The sequence below is a fragment of the Oryctolagus cuniculus genome, chromosome 1, assembly GCF_051225735.1.
Source record: "Oryctolagus cuniculus isolate XC-2025 breed Fujian yellow rabbit chromosome 1, ASM5122573v1, whole genome shotgun sequence".
In the NCBI taxonomy this organism is placed as follows: Eukaryota; Metazoa; Chordata; class Mammalia; order Lagomorpha; family Leporidae; genus Oryctolagus; species Oryctolagus cuniculus.
Window position 1 is genome coordinate 57132378 of NC_142867.1, and position 21755 is coordinate 57154132.

The 21755-nt window shown below is 53.9% G+C and overlaps 1 protein-coding gene and 1 long non-coding RNA gene across 4 annotated transcripts in view; one reads left to right on the top strand and one right to left on the bottom strand.

Moving 5' to 3' along the window:
• The first annotated feature begins 2528 nt into the window (after positions 1–2528).
• Positions 2529–21755, top strand: part of SCUBE2 (signal peptide, CUB domain and EGF like domain containing 2) — a 71837-nt gene continuing 52610 nt past the window's right edge. The window contains exons 1-4 of one of the 2 annotated variants that reach the window (XM_051824145.3): positions 2529–2782; positions 3781–3903; positions 14160–14285; positions 18150–18284. In XM_051824145.3, the coding sequence (XP_051680105.1) occupies positions 2662–2782; positions 3781–3903; positions 14160–14285; positions 18150–18284 (505 nt within the window). In that variant the 5' untranslated portion in view covers positions 2529–2661. The remainder of the gene's footprint in view (positions 2783–3780; positions 3904–14159; positions 14286–18149; positions 18285–21755) is intronic. The other variant, XM_051824154.3, reaches the window with a different exon arrangement.
• LOC149128409 (uncharacterized) lies at positions 11931–21724 on the bottom strand. 2 transcript variants are annotated; one of them, XR_016231669.1, is made up of 2 exons: positions 21142–21724; positions 11931–12631 (listed from the first exon to the last, which is right to left on the bottom strand). It is a non-coding gene; the product is annotated as an uncharacterized LOC149128409 (long non-coding RNA). The 2 variants fall into 2 exon arrangements; XR_016231668.1 differs by lacking the exon at positions 11931–12631 and adding an exon at positions 13748–14662 and having other exon boundaries at positions 21142–21532.

A 21755-nucleotide genomic window follows, 5' to 3' on the forward strand; every position in this document is an offset into this window, starting at 1 on the left:
GGCGAGCTCCAGCAAGAAGATGGGCTCCAGCTGGAACAGCTGAGTCGGCGGGAGCCACTGGGAATCAAGGTAGTGACCCGCCGGCCATCTGACGCGTACGTGGAACTGAAGCTGGCGGGTGGATCCGGACCGGAGGTGTGTAGTTTGGCATCCAGGGAGTGGGTATAAAAGAGGATACCAACAAGGTGATGGAGAAGGAATTTCCTGAGAGCTAGGAGGAAAACCAGGAGCTTGCCTGCTGTGCTGGCAGCCCGGGGAAGGGGGCTTCTCACATGCAGGAAGTAGTCAGCACCCCAGAGGCCACTGAGGGGTCGTGAAGGGTGGGTGCTGAGTGTGCCTGGCAATGCGGTTTCACTCGGTCACCGGCCATGTCCAGGATCCCCGCAGGCTCAGCGGCTGGGCAGCCTCCCGCTCACACCTGGTTCACAACCTGTCATCCTGGAGGGAGAGGGGAGAGAGAGGGAGAGGGAGAGAGAGAGAGAGAGAGAGGAAGTGCCAGCTTCAGTCCAGGAGCAGGCTCTCTCGAGAAGCCCGGGACTCAGCTGTACAACAGAGAGCAGCCAGCACAGGCCCAGCCCAGCGGCTCCCGGCACAGAACGCGTGCACCTCTGCACCCAGCTCTGCCCCGGCGCCTTCCTCCCACGGAAATCCCGCTGCAAACCACATCCACATTACCCTCACGTCTCAGAGAGGTTGCCCAGGACTCTGGAAGCCAACCAGCCGAAAGCACGTTCCAAAACGCACTCAGAACACTTCTTGAGATCTGGGTCAGTGGTGAACGTTGCCAGAAAGTATGACAAAAACTGACCCTCATGGGCGGCCCCTCCTCCCCCCAAAACCCCACCAAGTCTTATTATCGGTGCTCTTACTGATATACATTTGGGGGAACCAGTGAAAGGAATGGAGAACCCATGACTGGCTTCTCGGCACAGGGGGGCGAGGGGGCTCCTTCAGAGTTTAATGGGCAGCTTTCTGTATCTCTCCGCTTTGACTGGAACCGCCGAGGTCTGTGCCACACAATGGGCAGTTTCAAGCTGGATTTTAAAAGAAATAACTTTGATCGTTTCAAGAGCAATGAAGCCTGATGCAGCAGAGAGAAAAGAAGGCGGTAATTTATGGCCACCATTAGGGACACAGGGACAAAGGCGGAGAGGACGAGAGGACGTTTCACTAAGTGAAGATTTACAAATGGGCGAAATGCACCCCGATGACGAGAAATAGCTGAGTGCTTCTCCCGGCACCCAACAAAAGGGGGTGGGCGGGAGGGGCAGAAGCCAGAAAGGGAAGCAACCTGCCTGCCTTCGCTGGCCGGGAAAAGGTCAAGAGGAAAACAGGCACAGAAAAGTGATTTTCTCAGACTCTCATCTGCAACACCCCAAAGAGGCAGGCTCAGCCATGCCCCCCCCCCAGCCATGTTTGGCAGCTGGAGGCGCTGGCCAGCCTAGGGTGCGGCTGGCTCAGGGTGGTGGCTGGCCCCCAGGAAGACGACTATGTTTTTGTGCACAAGCTAGTTTTGTGACATTCATTTTTTCCTGACAAGAGACAGAGAATTTCTGGCGGGGCGTGGGGCAGGAGGATATGGAACACATGCCGTGCGGAGAAGCTTCGAGGATGTTGTTTGGTTGCATCTAGACGGGAACTGCACTTGTTCCCAGAGTGGTGCTGTGTGTGACAGGCTGCAGCCATCTGTGCACGGGGAGCCCTTGGCCCCTGGAGCCCTGTCCTGCTGGGAGGACCGGGCCAGCACGGCTGGATTTGCAGCTGGCGTGTAGGAGTTCAAGTGGTCACAGATGCCACCTATGTCCCCCCGGGGCGAGGTTGGGGCTAGCTCTCATTCTTGGTGGCCCACCCTTGACCTCTAGCCACATTTCCCATTACTTTTTAGGCTGCCCCAAAGATACATTCGGCAGGTTTGGAGTGAAGTGAACATCTTCTGTGGTGGCGGCACCCGGCAGTGTGTCAGGGAGGAGCCAGCCTCAGGGTGCCTCACCACGGGATCCGGCGGGGGTGGGGGGCGCCCTCGGCGCGCTGTGACGGGGTCACAGCAGCTGCGAGGGCCGCATGAGGACTGAGTGCGCAGAGTGTGTGTTGCGGCCAGACAAGGTTCGGGGATCTCTCTCTCTCTCTCTCCTCCACGACCACCCTCCCGGGAGCCCCAAGATGGCGTTGGGGTTCATGGGCTTACAGGACACTTTCTGGGGGCCCCTGTGCCCCATCGTTCCCGGCCGGAAGGGCTGTGGGTCCTCACACTCGGGGCTGGGTCAAGTTAGAGGCCACGGCGAGCAGGCGGACTCCGGAGCCTGAGCCCTGCGCCCGGCGAGGTGTGGGGCGGCGGGTGTGGCGCGGGGGCTGCGCAGGGCGCGGGCTGGACGCGGGGCACGGCCCGCCCCGCGGGGCTGACAGCGCCCTCGGGCCCAGCGGCCGCGCCCTCCGCCCAGCCTGGGAGGGGCGCGGGAGGGGGCCGAGAGGGGCGGCACTGCCCTCCGCGCCGCCCGCCCCGGCCCGGGGAGGACCGTGTGAAAATGAGGCCGGGGCTCCGGGGGCGGGCGGGGCCGGGCCGGGGGTGTCGGAGCGCGGCGGGCAGGGCGCCCGCACACCTCCCCGAGCCGCCGCCGCGCTCGCTGCCCGCACTCTGCCGCCGCCGCCGCCTCCGCGCCTGCCATGGGGGTCGCGGGCCGCGGCTGTCCGGGGCCCGCCCGGGCGCTGCTGCCGCTGCTGCTACCGCTGCTGCTGGCGGCCGCCGTCCCGCCCCGCCGGGGCCGCTCCGCGGGGCCGCCAGAGGGTGAGTGTCCGGCCCGGGGCGCACCTGGCGCGGCTCTGCGGTGCAGGGAAGGGGGTCCTGCGTCCGCTCGGTGTGGCCCCCGCGCCCTCGGAGCCCTCGCCCCCGCCGGCCAGGCCGAGGCGCCGCCACCGCTTGGGCCCGAGGCGCAGGGCCTGAGTCCCGCAGCCTGGCCTCGGACCCGGGCGGTTGACAGTTCCCGCCCCGGCCCCGCCTGCCCGTCCCGGTGTCCCGGGCTGAGCAGAGGTCGGCGGGGGGACCGAGGGCCTGGCGGGCGCTCCGCCTGAGGCCCCGCAGCTGCGCTCCTCGTTCCCCCGGGGCCGGGAAGTTTCTCCCGCGGGCTTCGCGGTCGGCCCCAGGGCTTCGCGATCCGCGGAGCGCGCGCAGCGGCCGTCTGAGGGTCTGGGAATGCCCGAGGCCGCCCGCGGTCTCCGGGTTCCGACTCGCACACACCCTGGAGTGGTGTCAGCCCGGGAATCCTAATGCCAAGGGAGGGTTTCCAGGTTGAGAGGAGGGGTAGGCGGGGAGGGGGGGACCGTTCCCCCCGGAGCCTGGGGCCGGCTCTCCCTACCCTTGGGCCCTGGGAAGGCTGGCCGCTGCTGGCTTTGCGGAGCGTTTGCTCCCGTTAGCGGGCTTTCACACGGCTCCTCGTGCGCGGGGTCGCGCTCGCTTGGCGTCAGGGTCTGACTCAGTCTGCTGTCAAGACTCTGCCAGGTAGGAAAATAAGGCGAAAGCCCTGTGTGGTAAGTGCCCTGAGAGGGGGACTTCCTCCCTGTGCTGGAGGTCCTGGCAGGCTTCCTGGAGGAGGTAGACTAGAGCTGAGTCTGGAAGGCCAGTAGGTGATGGTGGGGGGAAGGCCTGAAAGTGGTATGGGTCAGCCTAGGGCTCTGTGTGAGGTGTGAAGTGCGGTGGGAGGGTGGGAGACAGGGCTGGGGAGGGCCGGAGGGCAGCTTGCGCAAGGCGTGGGGCACCATTCCGGGGCTTGCTGTGTTCCCTTGCAGATGTGGATGAGTGTGCCCAAGGGCTGGATGACTGCCATGCGGACGCCCTGTGCCAGAACACACCCACCTCCTACAAGTGCTCCTGCAAGCCTGGCTACCAAGGGGAGGGTCGGCAGTGCCAGGGTGAGTGACGTGGGGACCAGGGTGGGTGGGCCGCAGGGCACATTCTACCTCCTTAGCTCTTTTATTTGAGATTTATTTATTTGTTTGATACAGAGAAGAGGGTGAGGGAGAGAGCCAGAGAGAAAGATCTTCCATCTGCTGGTTCACTCCCCAGATGGTGACAACTGCCAGGGCTGGGTCAGGCCAGAGCCAGGAGCCCAGAATTGCGTCTCGGTCTTGGGCCATCTTTGGCTGCTTCCCCAGCTGCATCAGCAGGGAGCTGGGTTGGGAGTGGAGCAGCTTGGACCTGAACCAGCACTCATATAGGATGCTGGCGTCCCAGGCGGCGGCGTAACCCGCTGTGCCGCAGTGCCATCCCTGCTCCTTAGCTTTGGTTGGCAAAAGTGCCACTCGTGTTGGTGACAGTGCTGCCCTCCTGCCGAATCCCATCGCTTACTCTCTAAAATGCGTTTCAGGTCCTTAAAGCCGGCCGTGCTTTCTCGTCTGGCCGGGAAATGTCCTTTGTTGTGCTTCTGGAGGAGAGAGGTGTGCAAGTCTTTGGTCCCATTGGTTTGGGGCAGAAAGTAAATAGCCACGTGTTCAGGAGAGTCCTGCAAGCGGGAGCAGCGCTGATGCTGGCCTCCCTGGGCAGTGCGCACTCTCCCCTGGGCCGGCTGCTCTCCGGCCCCTTCCTGGCTTCAGGCTGCTTGGCATTGGGATGTGCAAAGCTTTAGGGCTACACCAAGGGCTTGCCTCATTTGAGCTGGGTGTTTACACTGGAAAGATGTGGGCGAAGGGGGTATTTTAGCCCTCAGGGCTCCCTATCTGGGAGTCCAAAGCGTGGACTCCACCCAGTGGCATGAACACTGGCGTTCAGAACTAGCCAGAGACTGGGCACGCACAGGGGGAGGCTGAACCGGGGAATGAAAATCGTGGCACCTGGTGCGAGTGCGGCTCGTCCGGGAATGCTGAGCCATCCTGCCACTCGTGGTACAGATGGCGGCACTGAGGCCCAGGGCACTTGGGACACCACAGTTGCAGTGAGCCTGCAGGTTGAGGAAGTCAGGTCTCCCCCTCCCCCCCACCCCCCGGCTCTGTTCTACCCCCTCGTCTCTCAGTCTCTTGGTGTCTATCTTTGGTTGGGTGAGAACTCCTACTATTTGTAGTTACCCAGTGCAGGAAGAAGCTTCTAGCTGATGGAGTGTGTTGAATTCATCTCTGTGACTGCCTCCTTGCCTCTGCACCTGACCTGCACAAGCGTGCTGGTGGCTCCTGTGGCTTGAGAGGTTTGTAGCTCTGTAGCTTGGGCTCAACCATGAAGGGAACCGATCTGAAAATAGGCAGGACCCAAACCCACCTAGTGAGCAACCAAATTCCTTCCAGACACTTGGACTAGCACATTAGCCTTTTTAGATTAGGAGGAGCATTTTTAATAAATACTTGGTTTGTTGCCACTTAATGACCTAGTCTTGAAACCCATCTGTTTTATCTTGTGGCTTCTGAGTAATAAAGATTCTTGGTATTGGAAGAGTGTATGCTATCCAGTGGTGCCTGGTATGTGGTAGTCACTCAAACATTCTTTTAATTTCATTTTTTAAAACTTATTTTTGTTTTAAAAGCAGAGAGAGAGAGAGAGAGAGAGAGAGAGAGAAATCTTCCATCTGCTATTTCACTCCCCAGATGCCTGCAACAGCCAAGGCTGGCTCAGATTGGGTCAGCCTGAAACGAAGTGCCGGGAACTCGGTCTGGATCTCCCACTTCGGTGGAAGGGACCCAAATACTTGAGCCACTGCCTGCTGCCCTCCAGGGTCTGCATTAGCGTGCAGCTGCATTGGAAGTGGAGCCCGGATGTGAGCCCAGGCACTCCAGTATGGGCTGTGTAATACCAAATGTCTGCTCGCATTCTTGCTTTTTAATAAATCACTATGAAAGATAGACTCAATCACTGGCACCCTGATACAAGATCTTTACCCACAGATGAAATATCTAGATACGAAATGTGTAGATGACCAGATAGGTGGGTGCCTGTCAGATGCCTTTGTACTCTCGAGCAATGACCAGTCCTCTTCTTAGTACAGCTGAAACAAGCTGGGATTTTAAAAATTACTTGTTGAGTTAGTTAGTTAGAGAAGATGGCACTATTTTCTATCTTCTGGTTCACTCTCCAGATGCTCCCAATGGCTGGGATTGGGTCAATCAAAGGCTGAGGCGGGGGATCCAATCCAGGTCTTCCCTAGAGAGTAACGGTGTCCCTGTTAGGTTTGGATTTCTTGATAGGGGAGTTCAGAAACGGCCATTGGTGGCAGGGACTTAACTACTTGAGCCATCTTCTGTTGCCTCCTGGGTCTGATGATCAGGAAGCTGGAATTGGGAGCAGAGCTGGGAATTAAACCCACGTGTTCTGATGTGGTTTGTGGGCATCCTAAGTGCTTAGCCAAACACCCGCCCCACACTGGGATTTTTGAGTCTCACTTTGCTGAAAAGGAAAGGAGACCAAAAGACAATGTAGATAGCAAATTTGGCTAACAGATGGGATTCTAACAGGCGAGTCTGTGTCTGGTGATACCCTTGGGAAGTCATTCCAGAAGCTCTCCTATGTGTGTGGACAGCAGAGCCCCTGCCTGTCCTGTCCAAGGAGGTGCGCTCCCCGGCAGGTTCACAGCAGGCGGGCTTGGTGGTCCCTTCTGAAGACTGTGTCTCTCTGGGTTTATACTTGCCCAGAGACAGTGTTCTCTTGCTCTTGCTTGCTAGCCATCCCCCCTCCCCCATGTCACGGGAATCCAGAAAGTTCCCTCTTCTAGAATGATGTATTCCTGTGTCTCTTTGCTGATCCCTCCATGCAGGCTCTCTGGAGTATGGGGGCTCACACACGTGGGTAGTCTGCTTGGGGGGGTGCTCACTTCTTCCCCATCTGAGTGTTCTCTGTTCTCCAGTTGCTGTGCACTCCCAAAGGGCACAAATCACATACTGGATTCTTAAAGTATATCTTTAGTCAATGTTGTTGAATGATAAGTGCCAAGAGTTTCCTTACTCGTTTTTGGGTTTGATGTACTACAAATGGAAATTAATTGCTATCAGTTTATAGGTGAAAACCATCTACTATTTAGTTTAATTACTTATTTATTTTTAGGATTTATTTATTTATTTGAAACTCAGAGTTACACAGGGAGAGAAGGAGAGACAGAGAGAGAGAGAGAGAGAGAGAGAGAGAGAGGTCTTCCATCCGCTAGTTCACTCCCTGACTGGCTGCAATGGCTGGAGCTAAGCTGATCCAAAGCCAGGAGCCAGAAGCTTCTTCCACGTCTTCCACATGAGTGCAGGGGCCCAAATCTTGAGGCATCTTCTACTGCTTTCCCAGACCATAGCAGAGAGCTGAATCAGAAGTGGAGCAGCCGGGACTTGAACTGGCGCCCATATGGGATGCTGGCACTGCAGGCCACAGCTTTACCCACTATGCAACAGTGCTGGCCCCAGTTTAATTTTTTAAAAATGATTTATTTACTTGAAAGGCAGAACATCAGAGAGAGAGAGAGGGAGTGAGAGAGCAAGAAGGAGAGAGAGGGAGGGGTGAGAGAGAGAAAGAGAGAGAAAGATCTTCCATCTGCTGGCTCTCCAAATGGCTGCAATAGCCAAGGTTGGGCCAGTCTGAGGCCAGGAGTCAGAAACTCCAGTCTCCCACATAAGTGGCAGGGACCCAAGTACCTGGGCCATCATTCTGTTGCTTTCCCAAGCGCACTCGCAAGGAGCTGAATTGAAAGCAGAGCAGGAGGACTCGATTTGGTGCTCTTCTTTGAGATGCCGCATTGCAAGCTGTGGGTTAACCTGTTGCTGCATCACAATACCAGTCCCTAGTATTTAGTTGGTATTATTCCTTTTATATATTTAAATTATTTAAAATAGTATTTGATTATTGCTACAAAAAGCCAAATAGTATAAAATAGAAAATTAAGCACCTCTGTGGGGCCTGCACTTGGTGCAGCTGGTTAAGCAGCTGCTTGTAATGCCAGTACCCAGATGAGTTCAAATCCCAGCTGTTCCACTTCCAGTCTGGCTACCTGGTAATGCGCCTGGGCAAGCAGCAGAAGGTGGCCCAAGTACTTGGGCCCCTGCCATTAGGGGGATGAACCAGCGGGTGTAAGATCTGTCTCTCCCTCTATCTCTCTCTGTAACTCTGCCTTTCAAATAAATAAATAATCTTTTTTTAAAGCACCACCATCACTATTAGTTGTGAACATATGTCATTTATACTGTCATTTCATCTTTAAAAATTTTTTGGATGTTCAGCTTGTGTTGGAGTATTTGTTTATTTGAAAGGCAGATAAGGCAAGGGGTGTGGGAGAGAGAGATGGAGATCTTATACCTGCTGAGTCACTCCTTAAATACCTACAATAGCAGGAGCTGGGCCAGGCCAAGGCCAGGAGCCAGGAGCTCAATCTGGGTCCCCATGTGGGTGGCAGGGGCTCACCCATTTGAGCCATCTGTTGCCTCTCGGGGTGTGTGTCAGCGGGAAGCCGGCGCTAGGAGGGAGCTAGGCCTGGCACACGGGGCCTCCGGCAAGGATGGGAGCACCCTCAGCAGCTTCATCACCTCTGCAGCAAGTTCAAGTCCCTGGACTGTCCTTTCAAGCTGAAACTTGATATTTTGAGTGTTTATAGTGAGTATAAACCTAGAGAGTAACAGTGTCCCCGTTAGGTTTGGATTTCTTGATACGGGAGTTCAGAAAGGGGCATTTTTTCCTGAGAAGGAAAACGAGAGGACAGGAAGACTGGCAGGATTCAGGGATGGAATCCTTCTTCTGTGTTTCTCGGCTTCTTGAGTGTTGGCACTACTTGTGTTACAGTCATCGCCAGCTTCACTGGATGTATTTAAATTCAAGGACGGGAACTGGGTTTGCCCAGAGTGGTCGCAATTTTATCCTCCACGAAGTCTGTCCTGCCAAAGCTGGAGAAATGAAAGCGTGGTCTCTGGATGAGTAGTTGTGGCAACACTGTGACTCAGAAGTGGCTTAGGTAATCGCCGTGGGCTTCCAGGCCTGGCCGGGTGAGGGGTGTCGCGGTCAGCACGCACGTGCTCCTTACTTCTCAGTTTAAGGAGTGAGTCGAGCTTAACAGGGACGAAGCTAAACTTGGCCTTTGTTTAGGGAACTTTATTTATTTTGGTTGTTAAAAAATTTTATCTTTTTTAAAGATTTTATTTATTTACTTGAGAGGTAGAGTCACAGACAGTGAGAGGGAGAGATAGAGAGAAAGGTCTTCCATCTGATGGTTCACTCCCCAAATGGCCGCAACAGCTGGAGCTGGGCCAATCTGAAGCCAGGAGCCAGGCGCTTCTTCTGGGTCTCCCATGTGGATCAGGGGCCCAAGGACTTGGACCATCTTCCCCTGCTTTTCCAGGCCATAGCTGGATCAGAAAAGGAGTAGCCGGGACTTGAACTGGCGCCCATATGGGATGCTGGTACCAGAGACGGAGGATTAACCTACTGCACCACAGCACCAGCCCAAAAAAACTTTATCTTTTGAAGTAATTTCAGACTTCTGAAAAGTTGCAGAAACAGTGCAGAATGCGCATGGACTCGTCATTCACCTACCCTCTTGTCAGCAGCTTACGTAAGCACAGCAGGGTCAGCGCCCGGGAAAGTAACCTTGGCACAGGGTTGTTAGCTAAGCCGTAAGCACGCTCACATGGCACCTGTTTTTCCTCCTGAGCTGTTTTTGTCCCAGAAGCCACTTCAGGATGCCACACTCTGCTTAGCGCTTGTGTCTCTTCCGTCTTCCGTCTCTGCCTTCCGTGTTGGTGACACTTGAGGAGGACTGCTCCGCCCACTTGTCTTGAGCTTTCTCGTGATGAGATTCGGTAGAAGAGGGTGCCTTGTGTTTTCTCTTGGTTAGATTGCCGCTTTGCGTTTTTGTCAAGGCCACCACAGACCCGCTGTTGTGTCCCTCTCAGTGTGTCACATCCGAGGGCACATGGCGCCACCGTGTCCCGTTGCTGCTGGAGGTTAAGCTGCTGAGCTTCCCCACTGCAGAGTGGCTGGTACAATTAAACACGTGTTTTGGGGAAGATACTCTGAGCCCACGCCAAAATTCTGCCTCTCCTCAAGTCTTTGCCCACTCGTTAGCATCCAGCTGTAGACCTTGCCTGCAGCAGTTACTACTGTGATGAGTGCCCATGGAGACGTTGCCTTTCCCTCATTCCTGTGTGTCTGTTGGGTGGTATTCTTTTGTAAGCCAGATCTGCCCCTTTTCAAAACCTCGCTTATTTATGCATTTGTTCATTTATTCCACTATGGATTCATGGGCATTGACTTTATTTTATTTATAATTGTTTACGTTTGGTTCAAATGCTTCCGTCTTGGGCCATTGGGAGATCCTTTCCATTGTTTCCTGTGTCATTTTGGCATCCTTTTTTAGAAGCTCCTGATTTTCTGACACCACAAGATGCTCCAAACTCATCTTGTTTTTTCTGCTCCCCAACCCTGGGAGTAACCACTTCTCCAAAAAGCTCTGGCTCCTTGGGTTGGAGGGTGGGACACAGAACCCAGAACCCTGAGGCTTGGTGTTCTCTTCGCTGCATGTGTGTGTGAGAGGGGGAGGCTGTTGTTCCTAAACCTTGTCAGCACAGAGCGAGGAAGCACGTGTGTCCACATCCACCTGTGTTTATTCTCTGCTTCCAATCCTCGGGGCAGGTTTTACAATGAGTTACTGATACTTTGCATTTTAAAGCAATGCCACAATATTTATTCCAGCCTCTCCCTTTGCATCTTTCTTCCCCAACAGAGAGAAACTTGGCTCTCATTGTCTGCGATTCCATGTACCTCTTTGGTTAGTCCTAGAATACACATAAAGTGTGTGTAGAATTGCTGTCCCCGGCCCTATCAGATTTGGGAACTAGAGCACAGTAGGCAGTATTTCTGTGTTCGGCTGGCAGCATCCAGTGAAGATATTGTTTTTCAGTGACTTAGGTTAGTGCTTTCCCTCCCCCTCCTTTTCAGAGTGGTTGTGTTACTGATTTATAATACAGTTTTATTTCTTTTTGTATTCCATGTTTTTCTGTATCTTCTCCTGTCCCTTCCCACCCCGGCTTCCTGGTTGATTGTGTGTATGGATGTATGCACGAATGGATGTCGTAAAGTACTTGGTTCTAAGAGGCAAATACAGAAAGGTATTCTCAGAGATGTGTTGTTCCCTCCTCAAGCCCGTCACCCACTCTCTGCACTCTCTTTCCTGTGGGTCACCTATGTCTAAAGTTTCTGGTTTATTCTTTTTATATTTCTTTGTACAAATAAGCAGATGTAGGTTTATTTTTTTTCCCTTTAAGATTAGTTTATTTACTTGAAAGGTGGGGTGTCAGAGAGAGAGAAATCTTACAGCTGCTGGGTCACTCTCCAAGTAGTCATAACAGTCAGGGCTAGGCCAGGCTGGAGCAGGAACCAGGAACTCTATCTGGGTATCCCATGTGGGTGACAGGAACTCAGGCACTTGGGCCATCTTCCACTACTTTTCAGGTGCATTATCAGGGAGCATGACTGGAAGTGGAGCAGTGGGGGCTTGAACTGGCGCTTGGATATAGGATGCTGCTGTCACAATTAGTGGCTTAACCCTCTGCACCACAATGCTGGCCCCTGTGTTTAATTTCTTTTTCTTTTTTAAAATTTGTTTATTTGAAAGTCAGAGTTACACACAGAGAGGAGAGGCAGAGAGAGAGAGGTCTTCATCTGCTGGTTCACTCTCCAGTTGGCCACATCAGCCAGAGCTGCGTCAATCCGAAGCCAGGAGCCAGGAGCTTCTTCCAGGTCTGCCATGCTTGTGCAGGGGCCCAAGGACTTGGGCCATTTTCTACTGCTTTCCCAGGCCATAGCAGAGAGCTGGATCAGAAGTGGAGCAGCCGGGACTCAAACCTGTGTCCATATGGGATGTTTGCACTGCAGACAGAGGCTTTACCCACTACGCCACAGCGCCGGCCCCAACCCTGTATTTAATTTCAAAGAAACTGCCAAACTGGTGATTTCTTGGATGTACATGACACCAAAGGCCCAGGCAACAAAAGAAAAAAGACCAACTGGACTTCATGAAAGCTTAAAAAAATTGTGCAACAAAATATGATACCAATATAATATAAAGGCCATTCGGGAACTGAGTGGAAAGGTTTGTAAATGATGTATCTGGTAAGGGATTAACATTTGGAATTTATAGAGAACTCCTAAACTCTAAAAATCAAACCCAATTCAAATATGGGCAAATAACTTGAATAGACATTCCTCTGAAAAGATACACGTGAAAAGATGCACAGCGTCACTAATAAGCAGGGAAATGTAAGTCAAAACTACTGTAGGTATTGGTCACCCTACTGGGATGGCTACCATCCAAAAACACAGACAATAATAAGAGAGGAGAGGAGAAATTAGAACCTTATAGGCTTTGGGTGCGAACGTGAAGTGGAGGATCCACTATGAAAAACAGTATTGTGGTTCCTTAAAAAATTAAAAATCGAACTATCATATGACCCAGCAAGTCCGCTTGTGGGTATATACCCAAAAGAATCGAAGGAAGGGCCTTGAAGAAATACTTATATTTATATACCAGCAGTCACAGCATTATGCAACAGTCCCCAAAAAGCTGAAGCAGTCCAAGTGCCCACCTGATGATGAATGGAGAAGCAGAAGGCGGTACCTGCCTCACTGGGGTGTTACTCAGCCGTGGAGAAGACGGAGAGCCTGCTGCGTGGTGCATAGGCACGGCCCTTTGGAACACTGTGTTAAGGGAAATAACAAACAGTGCGTGATTCCTCACATATGAGCACTGAAGTCCCACAGACAAGAAGCAGCTTGGTGGTTGCCAGAGTCTGGGGTTGGGAGATGAGGAGTTATTGTTTAATGAGTTATAGAATTACAGCTTCACAAGATGAAAATACTCATGGAGCTGAAAGGTGGTGATGGTTGCATAACTAAGAACGCTTTAATAATACTGTGCACTTAGAAAAAGAAGTTTCCACACTGTTTCTGAAGTGGCTGTGTTATTTGTTCCCACCAGCAATGTCTGAGGGTTCCTGTTTCTCTACAGCCTTGCCAACATTTGTTACTGTCTGTCTTTTTTTTTTTTTTTTTTATGACCTTTGAGTAGGCATGAGATGCTGTCTCATGGTGTTAGTTTGCATTGCTCTAATCCCTTATGGATCTGAGCATTTTTTGGTGTTCTCATTAGCTGTTTGCAGTTCATCGTTGGTGAAATGCCCTTTTAGATCTTTGCACATTTTAAAAGTGAGTCAGTTGTCTTCTTATTGAGCTGTAAGAGCTCTTTGTACATCCTTCCTGAATTACATGATTTGCATTTTTTTCTACCAACCCATGGCTTTTTTCATTCTTCAAAATAATTTCTTTTGAAGTGCAAAAGTTTTTAATTTTAAGAAAGTTAAACTTACTGATTTTTAACTTATGGATTATGTGTTCACTTTTGCTGCAAAGAGATCTGCCTGGACCAAGGTCTCAATGCTTTTTCTCATGTGTCTTCTCTTAGAAGCTTTCTGCCTCTGCCTCTGACATTTGGGTCTCTGGTCCACTTTGAGTGGATATTTTGTGTATGGTTTGAGGGAAAGGTCTAAAGTCATCTTTTTACACATGGATATCAGTTATCACAGAAGCATTTGTTGCAAAAGTTGTCATTTCTCCCAATGAAGTGTGTTAGCACTCTAGTGTGACATCAACTAGCCATAAATACAAGGGTTAATTCCACCACGCTCAGCCTTGTTCCATGGATCTATCTGACTGTCTTTATGCCCATGCCACACTGTCTTGAAAACTATAGCTTTGGAGTACAAAGTCTCCAAAATTTGTTTTCCTTTTTCAAAATTGCTTTGACTTTTCTTAGTCTTTTGTGTTTCCATATAAGTGTTAGGAAACGTTTGTTGAGGTCTGCCAACACCTCCAACCTTATTTCTTTCATGAAGGTAGCATACTATAGATACTCTTTTACATTTTAATGTTTCCATGTCCTAGAATGTCCTAGAAATCACTCCAAGATCTTTTTTACAGCTGTATAGTACTCCATCAAGCAAATATGCCATAATTAACTGCGTATGCAGATTTCGTTAGTTTTCAGCATTATGTAACCACAGACAAACAATGCTGCTTTGAATAACGTCAGGTGCATTTATCTTCCTGCTGTTGGGGATGCATCTGCAGGGCAGTTTCCTGGAAGTGCGTGGCTCATTCAAAGGTAAAGGCTTGGGTCTGCACCGCAAAGAAATAGCGCCTGTCTGGTTTATTCCTCTTTTTTCCTCAGACATTGATGAGTGTGAAAATGAGCTCAACGGAGGCTGTGTCCACGACTGTTGGAATATGCCGGGCAACTACCGCTGCACTTGCTTTGATGGCTTCATGCTGGCTCATGACGGCCACAACTGTCTTGGTAAGGAGAGCAGGGAAGGGCAGTTCTTCACCCATCCCCCAGCACCCTCAGCCCTTTCTTGCCTTCAGTAGAAAACGTACTGGTGTGAAGGCAGAAGGAGGCCAGAGACTTGCCTTTCTGCTCCATGTCAGAGAAGTTTAGGCTTTTATGTGGTCCGTCCTGATGGAAATCCCTCAGTCCAAGGAGGAGGCTGAACACAGTCAGGACTCCTTGCTGATGTTCGAGCACCGACCTGTCACGTTGAGATCTTTGCTCTGGCATGGGAAGGTCCCTGACTCACAGCCGTTGTGAGTTCCCTGGGAGATGAGGCAGACTGCTTCCCCAGAAGGCTGCGGACGTGTGCCTGGGTCACAGTCAGGGCGGTGCCCACGTTGTTTCTTGAAAGAGAGAAAATCAAACGGAAAACTTCTGTGAGCACCCTGCTGGGGTTTCAGCCTGCGAGTGAGGGCTGCAGGGTGTGTTTGCGCTGGCTGCTTGTGCCAGCACTGGAAAGCGCTGCGTAGCAGCAGCGAGCTGTCGGAAGGGGCTGCGTTGGGTGGTTTCAGAGGGTGCAGCACACCCGGCCGGTAGGTATTTGGTGTAGGCGGTTGTGCAGGAGGCTGGCATGAGAGACACCTTTGATGCTGGTGAGCCTACCTGTGGTTGAGCTTCCAGGTCCCCGTGTGGGGACCACTCAGCCTTCCAAGCCTGCTGATGTCCCCCTGGCCAGCCAAGGGGCAGCCGGAATGGCCACTTGATCAAAGGCTTTGAGATGGCCATGAAAGATGCTAAAGTGCAGGCAAGGCCTGTGTTTTGAGTGTGGGGGTCTATAGTGCCTGAAGGGAGCAATTCCATTATGGACTCAACTCTGATGTAGCGTTGATGCCCGTCAGTGTCACCTGGGGCTCTACCCTGCCAGACTGGGTCCTTCCTCTCCTGCCTGTGCCCTGTGGAGGAGGTCGGGCTCCAGGTGCCCAGACCACTCAGCCATCAGCCAGGGGTGACGGGGGCTGCAGGGTCCGTGGCCCCCTCTGCAGGCTCCCTGGGCAGCTGAGATCAAAAAACACACATCTGAGAGCAGGACTAGATGGAGAGGACTTCAACTCTCAGAAAAGAGAGATGGCTTTCCGCAGGTAATTTGATGGCAGACAGTATGGGGTTTTGTTTGTTTTCCATTTTCAGGGGGAAGCTCCCTCTGATTTGCCAGCAGGGGCATCTTGAGGACTCCCGGCTGGCAGCAGGACCACTCACCACCATTGTGCTCTGATCCATGGCCGGGGTGGAGGTGGGCGGTGCGGGGAGTGTGAGCTTCCAAAGAGCAAGCCCAGAAGCCCCCAAGGGTTAGGACCGGGCCGGGTGAGTGGGGTGGGGCTGAGTCCTGCTCGTTGGAAATCTGGAGGCCTTTGCCTCGATTGCTCTGCAGGCATAGATGTTCAGTGGGAGCTCCCTGGGCCCTCCTGGGGTCTCTTTGTGGTTGCCGGCATCTGCCCTGCGGAGCGACCCTGAGCATCCACTGTGCGTGTGTGCAGCGGCTATGGAGCCTGCGGAAGGAAGGGCCCAGGGAATCCAGCCACAGAACGCCCTGCCAGTCGGACTTGAGAGGGCGGTGGCACTCCTTCCTGCCTCTCGGGGAGGACCCCTCTCTTGGCTCGGCCCCCTGCCCCCACCACAGCCTCACTTACCTCTGCCCCCATAGCAGCCCTATGAGCACCGCTTAGCTCTGGCGCTGAGCCTTGCTCAATGCAAGACCCGCAATGCCTGCGAGCCTGACAAACCGAGCGCTGCCCTGCCGCACCTGCACCTGCCCTGTGTCCACTTCCTACTCACGGAGCACCTGGAGCTGCCCTAATTTACGCAGCTTTGTACCTTAGACGCACCTGTGCAGTTTCCCCACCACCATCGCCTAGGCCTCAGCCAGCACTGGCTGAATCCGCAGGTCTGGAGGTGGCCTCCAGGCGCCAGGGGTCTCGCCTGCAGCCAGGCTGATGGCCATTGCCTTACAACCTTGGGGAACCCGCCCGCCTGGGATCTGTGCTTGTGCAGGTGGGCACACACACGGGCAGCGGTAGTCCTCCGCACAGAGGGCTAATGAAGCCCTGCCCGTGGCTGTGCAGAGAAGGAACAGAGGGTTAAGCCAGGGGTGGGGTGTGGCAGCGCAGAGAGGGGCACCCCTTGGCTCACAGCCAATCCAGGATGCGGCGCGCTGAGGGAACAGGCCTGTCCCGCTCACTGTGGGGCGCCCCCGCCAGGTGTGCTCCAGCTCACCCTCTGGAATGCGCTCCCTTGACTCTTTGGCACGGACGAGAGCCGGTTTGTTAGGCTTGGGGGGATGGCTTGAGTCCCATCAGTTTAGTCAGGCATCTGCTTGGTAGTGTGGGAGGACAGATGACTGCAAGATCTGAAGCTTGAAACCAGATAACAGATATTTAAATGTGAATTTTCTTGTTCCGAACCCGCCCGGGAGCTAGCGATAGGCACGTGAGAAATTAGGCTGGAGAACGCAAATGGCTTTGATATCAGCCTTCTCCGGGAGCCTTTGTTGTGTCTGAGAGTGTTCTTGAAGTTTCCAAGTCTTCAGCTCTGGCAGCGCTGAGCGTGCCTGACCGGGGGCGAGCACCCGCTGTGCTCTCTGTCCCCACAGACACTGCAGCCGGGTAACGTGTGCCAGCAGCCGAGCACAGGTGTCAGAGAGTGGGTGCGGGAGGACAGGTCAGGGAGGACCTGCTCTCTGCCTGCCTCTCTGCTGCCTCCTTCTCTGGGGTTCCTGGGGCTCCTGCTGTGTCCTCCACCCCCTCCCTGGCCAGGCATCCTCCAGGATTCCACCTCTGCCCACCCCCACACCCCTGCCTTTGGCACTGTCTGCATCCACCACTTCATTTGGCAACTCCAAGTGAGTGGTTTTCAAAGTCACCCTTACAAACCGGATTCTCTCCCTGTCGGTGGACCTAGCCCTGAGTCAGCATTGCAGACAAGCCCCCGCCTTCCTGGGGTGGGGGGACAACCACATCTCCATCCCTGTTTCTGTACCCAGCGCTGGATGTCAGCTTTCCATCTGACATGGTCTAGCAATGTCCCACCCCCGTCTCCTTCCACGCCTGCCTGCCCCAGTTCCGTCCCCTCCTGGTGTTGGCCCGGCCATTTCAGGGGCATGTGTGCAGTGGGCTCCCAGGATTTCCATTCCTCTCCTTCCCTTTGTCCTACCCACCCTCAGCTGCCTCCTTATTTTTCTCCCAAAGTGGGGCCTGCCCTTGTCTCCCCTGCCCCGGTGGCCCAAAGTCCCAGACAAATCAAGTAGGCTTCCCCTGGTCTCAGGATCCTTCGGCATGACCCCGGTCTGTCTTCCCAGCTGCATCTCCTGTAAGGTGCCTCCGTGAACCCCTGCTCAGCCAAGGTGAGCGACTCGCAGCTGGCGATCCCCTCTCTTCTGTAAGGGCGCATCGTTCATGAGCTTTCCCAGAGCACCCTAGCCACACGGCCAGGCTGGAAGTCGCCCACTCTCCTTATGCCACCTTCACCTGCTGTCGGAATCCTCTGTGTCTCGGCCTCTTTCCCTCCACAGAAGGGCAGGCTCCCAGAGGAAACAGCTTTTCTCCTTCTCTGCTCTGTTGCTGTGCCCTCCAGCACATGCTTAGGAAAGAGAAGGTGTCCCAATAATATTGACTGCACTGACCACCTTGCGTCCATGCCCCGGCCTGGTGAGTGTGGCCCGGGGCCAGGAGAGCTGGGCCAGTGTCTCTGGGCCCTGGGGTGTGAATTCTGAGCACTTCTGTGATGCCAGGACCACAGGAGAGCCCGTGTTGCTCTGCAGGGGTCTCTGCGATATGCGACTGGGCGGGGCTCTGAGACTGTCCCCAACGCAAAGCCTGACGACCCTCTCTCCTGCAGACGTGGATGAGTGCCTGCAGAACAATGGCGGCTGCCAGCACACCTGCCTCAACGTCCTGGGCAGCTACGAGTGCCTCTGCAAGGAGGGGTTCTTCCTGAGCGACAATCAGCACACGTGCATCCACCGCTCAGAAGGTACCACGGCCCCGCGGCTGGCCGGGGCACCCGGGATGGGGTGCGGGGGTCAGAGCGGCATCTGGGAGTCCCCTCCCCACATGCGTACACAGTGAAGCATGGGATAGGGAAGTAGTTAGTGCAGACTCTGCGGCGGGGCAGCCACCGCCGGCGCCGCCAACATCGTCTCCTCACCCGGCGGACCCAGTGCGTTGGACTGGGAGTGCCCCGGGATCCTTCCCAACTCCAGCAGCCTCTGACTCTGGCCTTTTCATGGAGTATGTCCCACACGTGACCGCCGTCTCGGGAGGAACAGAATGATGGTCTGCCAAGGTTTTCAGAAAGGGACCACTGGGCAGTGGCGACCGCTCCTGGCCCCAGGTCCTTCCTGTAGACACTTCCTGTGCACACTGTTCTCAGCCCCTGGCCAGGTCTGGCCTCCCCTAGGGTTTTGCATTTTTGAAGCTGAGCCTGTGGGGCTCCAGGGGTCCGAGGACCCCTCCCTGCGCCAGGGCCGGGCTATTTCTCCATCAATTTGCAGGGACTTTTCTCTTCCGTGGCCACCCTTCCATTCTCCAGGCTTTGACTTTACCCCTTCTCTTAATTCCTTTCTTATTTTAGTGGGTCCCTGGGATGGAGATAACGTGGCCAGTATTTTAGTTACTTTTAACTGAACGGCAGCCTTTCAATCCTTTCCTGCTCTTGCTTAAGCCCATGAGCCCTTCTAGGTGGCTGTAGCTGCCCAGGGCTGAAGCTGCCTGTTTTCAGGGAAGAGACCAAACACGGGCTTTTTAACTCCTTTAGGCATGCGCTGCTTACTCATTCCTGTAACTTAAGAATGAGACTGAGGCCGGCGTTGTGGCACAGAGGGTTAACCTGCCGCCTGTGATGCTGGCATCCCATTTGGGTGCTGGTTCTTGTCCTAGCTGTTCCCCTGCCGATTCACCTTCCTACTAATGTGCCTGCAAAAGCAACGGAAGATGGCCCAAGTACTGGGCCCCTGTCTCCCACTAGGGAGACTTAGATGAAGCTTCTGGCTCCTGGATTCTGCCTGTCCCAGCCTTGGCTGTTTTGGCCATTTTGGGGTGAACCAGCAGATGGAAGCTCTTTCTCTCTCTGTGTCTTCCTCTGTCTCTGTAACTCTGACTTTCAAATGAATAAATACATCTTTAAAAAATAAAATTCTTTTTTTTAAAGAAGATTTATTTATTTATTTGAAAGTCAGAACTATAGAGAAAGAGAAAGGGAGATAGGGAGAGTGATAGAGAGAAAGAGAGCAATCCACTGGTTCATGCCTCAGATGGCCACAATGGCCATGGCTAGGCCAGGCCGAAGCCAGGAGCCAGGAGCTTCATCCAGGTCTCCAAGTGGGTGGGAGGGCCCAAGCACTTGGACCATCTTCTGCAGCTTTCCCAGGTGCGTTATCAAGGAGCTGGATCAGAAGTGGAGCATCTAGGACTTGAACTGGCACCCATTTGAGACACTGGTATTGCAGACAGTGGCTTAACCTACTACTTACTCCACAATGAAATTCCCCATGAAATTCTTTTTTAAAGTTTTATTTACTTATTTTCACTTTATTTGAAAGACGGAGAGAGACAGACAGACAGACATCTTCCATCTGCCAGTTAAATTCTCAAATGCCCATACCAGCCAGGGCTGGGCCACGCTAAAGCCAGGAACCCGAATTCAGTTCAGGTCCCCTACAAATGTGACAGGAACCCAAGGAACCACCTGCTTCCTCCCAGGGCATGCATTAGCAGGAAGCTAGATTGAAGCAGAGGAGCTGGGACTCGAACCAGGGGCTCAAAACAGGACACAGGAGTCCCCTTGGTATCTTAACCTCTGAGCCACAGGCCCACTCCTTGGAAGATGATTTTTGTCTCATTTTCCAAGAATAATGTCTCATACCTTATACCTCATTAGAATAAATGGTTTTTTAAGGACTAAGAAGAACTGGAAGAGAAATCAAGGTTGGTGGCTTTGATGGCTGTCACCTCCTGGAGTTTGTGCATTCTCAGTGTTAGGGGCCGGGGAGTGAAACCCACACTGCCGGCGAGCCCGTGGTTTCTCAGGCCGGCAGGCAGGGCCTTGATAGAGCGGCAGCCGGGTCTTACTTCCCTGCCAGGTTCCCTGGAGGCCGTGCTGTGTGCCGGGGTCTCGCGCAGCCCGAGCTGTGCTTGATGGAGCTGGCGGTGAATTAAGATACCAGTGGCGCAGAGTGGGCCGAGTCTCAGGGCATCCCCTTTTTGCTTGCTCAAAGTTGCTGCTGGGGAAGCCCCTCTGCCCTTTTCTTCAGGTGCCGGGGGTTGGTTGGGGGGGGCACCTATAGGCAAAGCCAATGCTTGGACGTCCCCCGTGTGGATCCCCCACTCACAGAGCGGCATGGAGGATGGTCGCCCAGCCCAGCCCCTCCCCTCCTGCAGGCCCCAGCCCGGTGCGAGACGCAGGCTCCTTGTAGCAGAAGCAGACACCAAGGCAGCGCCTTTCCGCAGGCAGAGTTCTCCAAACCTTCTGCAGCTCAGACATTTTTGGATCCCCCAAAGAGTATTTAAAATGAGCATATTTGTCTGGAACTCAAACCACAGTCCAAGCATCTGCATCGTGGCCTGGAAGCGCTCGCTGTGATTTTTGGTTATGTTTCCACCTGATTGCTTGGCAAACTCCTGGCCACGGGAGCCAGCAGATCGTAGCGGTTTGTAAGGGGCACCTTCCCTTTTCCCAGCGGGCAGCCTCTGCCCACCATTCCTCCAGGGCTCCCCTGTGTGCTCCTCGTTAAACCTTTAGGAACCATAGTAACATAGGGTAAAGTGTTTAAAAGGAGGCCAGCGAGGCACTAGTATTTTCTAGTGCTGCTGCTGCTGTTGGTAATACTTACCTACTAAGTGCTTTTCCACACGGGGGTCCTGGCAGCCGGTTCTGAAGGAGAGCTGGGGCACGGGATTGCATCTGTCCTGAGAGCCCTGAGCCCCGCTGGGGACCCCGTGTGCGGGTGGGGTGGGCTGGAGGGCAGCGGTCACCCCAGCCTGCCTCTGTTCTGTTCCCGGGTGCTCAGGCCGCCATGGTGAGCGCTCCTCCGCTAGTGTTTCGTCTGCTCTGAAATGTTTAGGCGGTGTCCTGCTGGCCGGGGAAGGTGGTGTCCCATCTTATGAAATGCCGCTCAGCCCCACCTTGAGGTCTATTTTTATTTCATTTTCGGTTTCCAGAAGCATCCTTCAGTGGAAGCCGGGGCCTGGGGAGCGCCAGCGTGGGGTATTTCCAGTGTTTCTAGACGTGGCTGCCAAGCCGGTGTCTGGGACCTCCGCGGGGCTCCTCCCAGTCTGGAGCAGATCCACGTGCTTCCCCTCACGGGGGCCTCGTGTGGAGTTGGCCTTGCTTGGGGAGACGGGGGTCGCTCCTTGAGAAAGCAGCAGCATGCCAGAGCAGTGAAGCCTCCGTCGCCTCTTGGTAACCTCAAGTCTGGCTCCATCTGATAGGGCAGCAAGGGGGGGC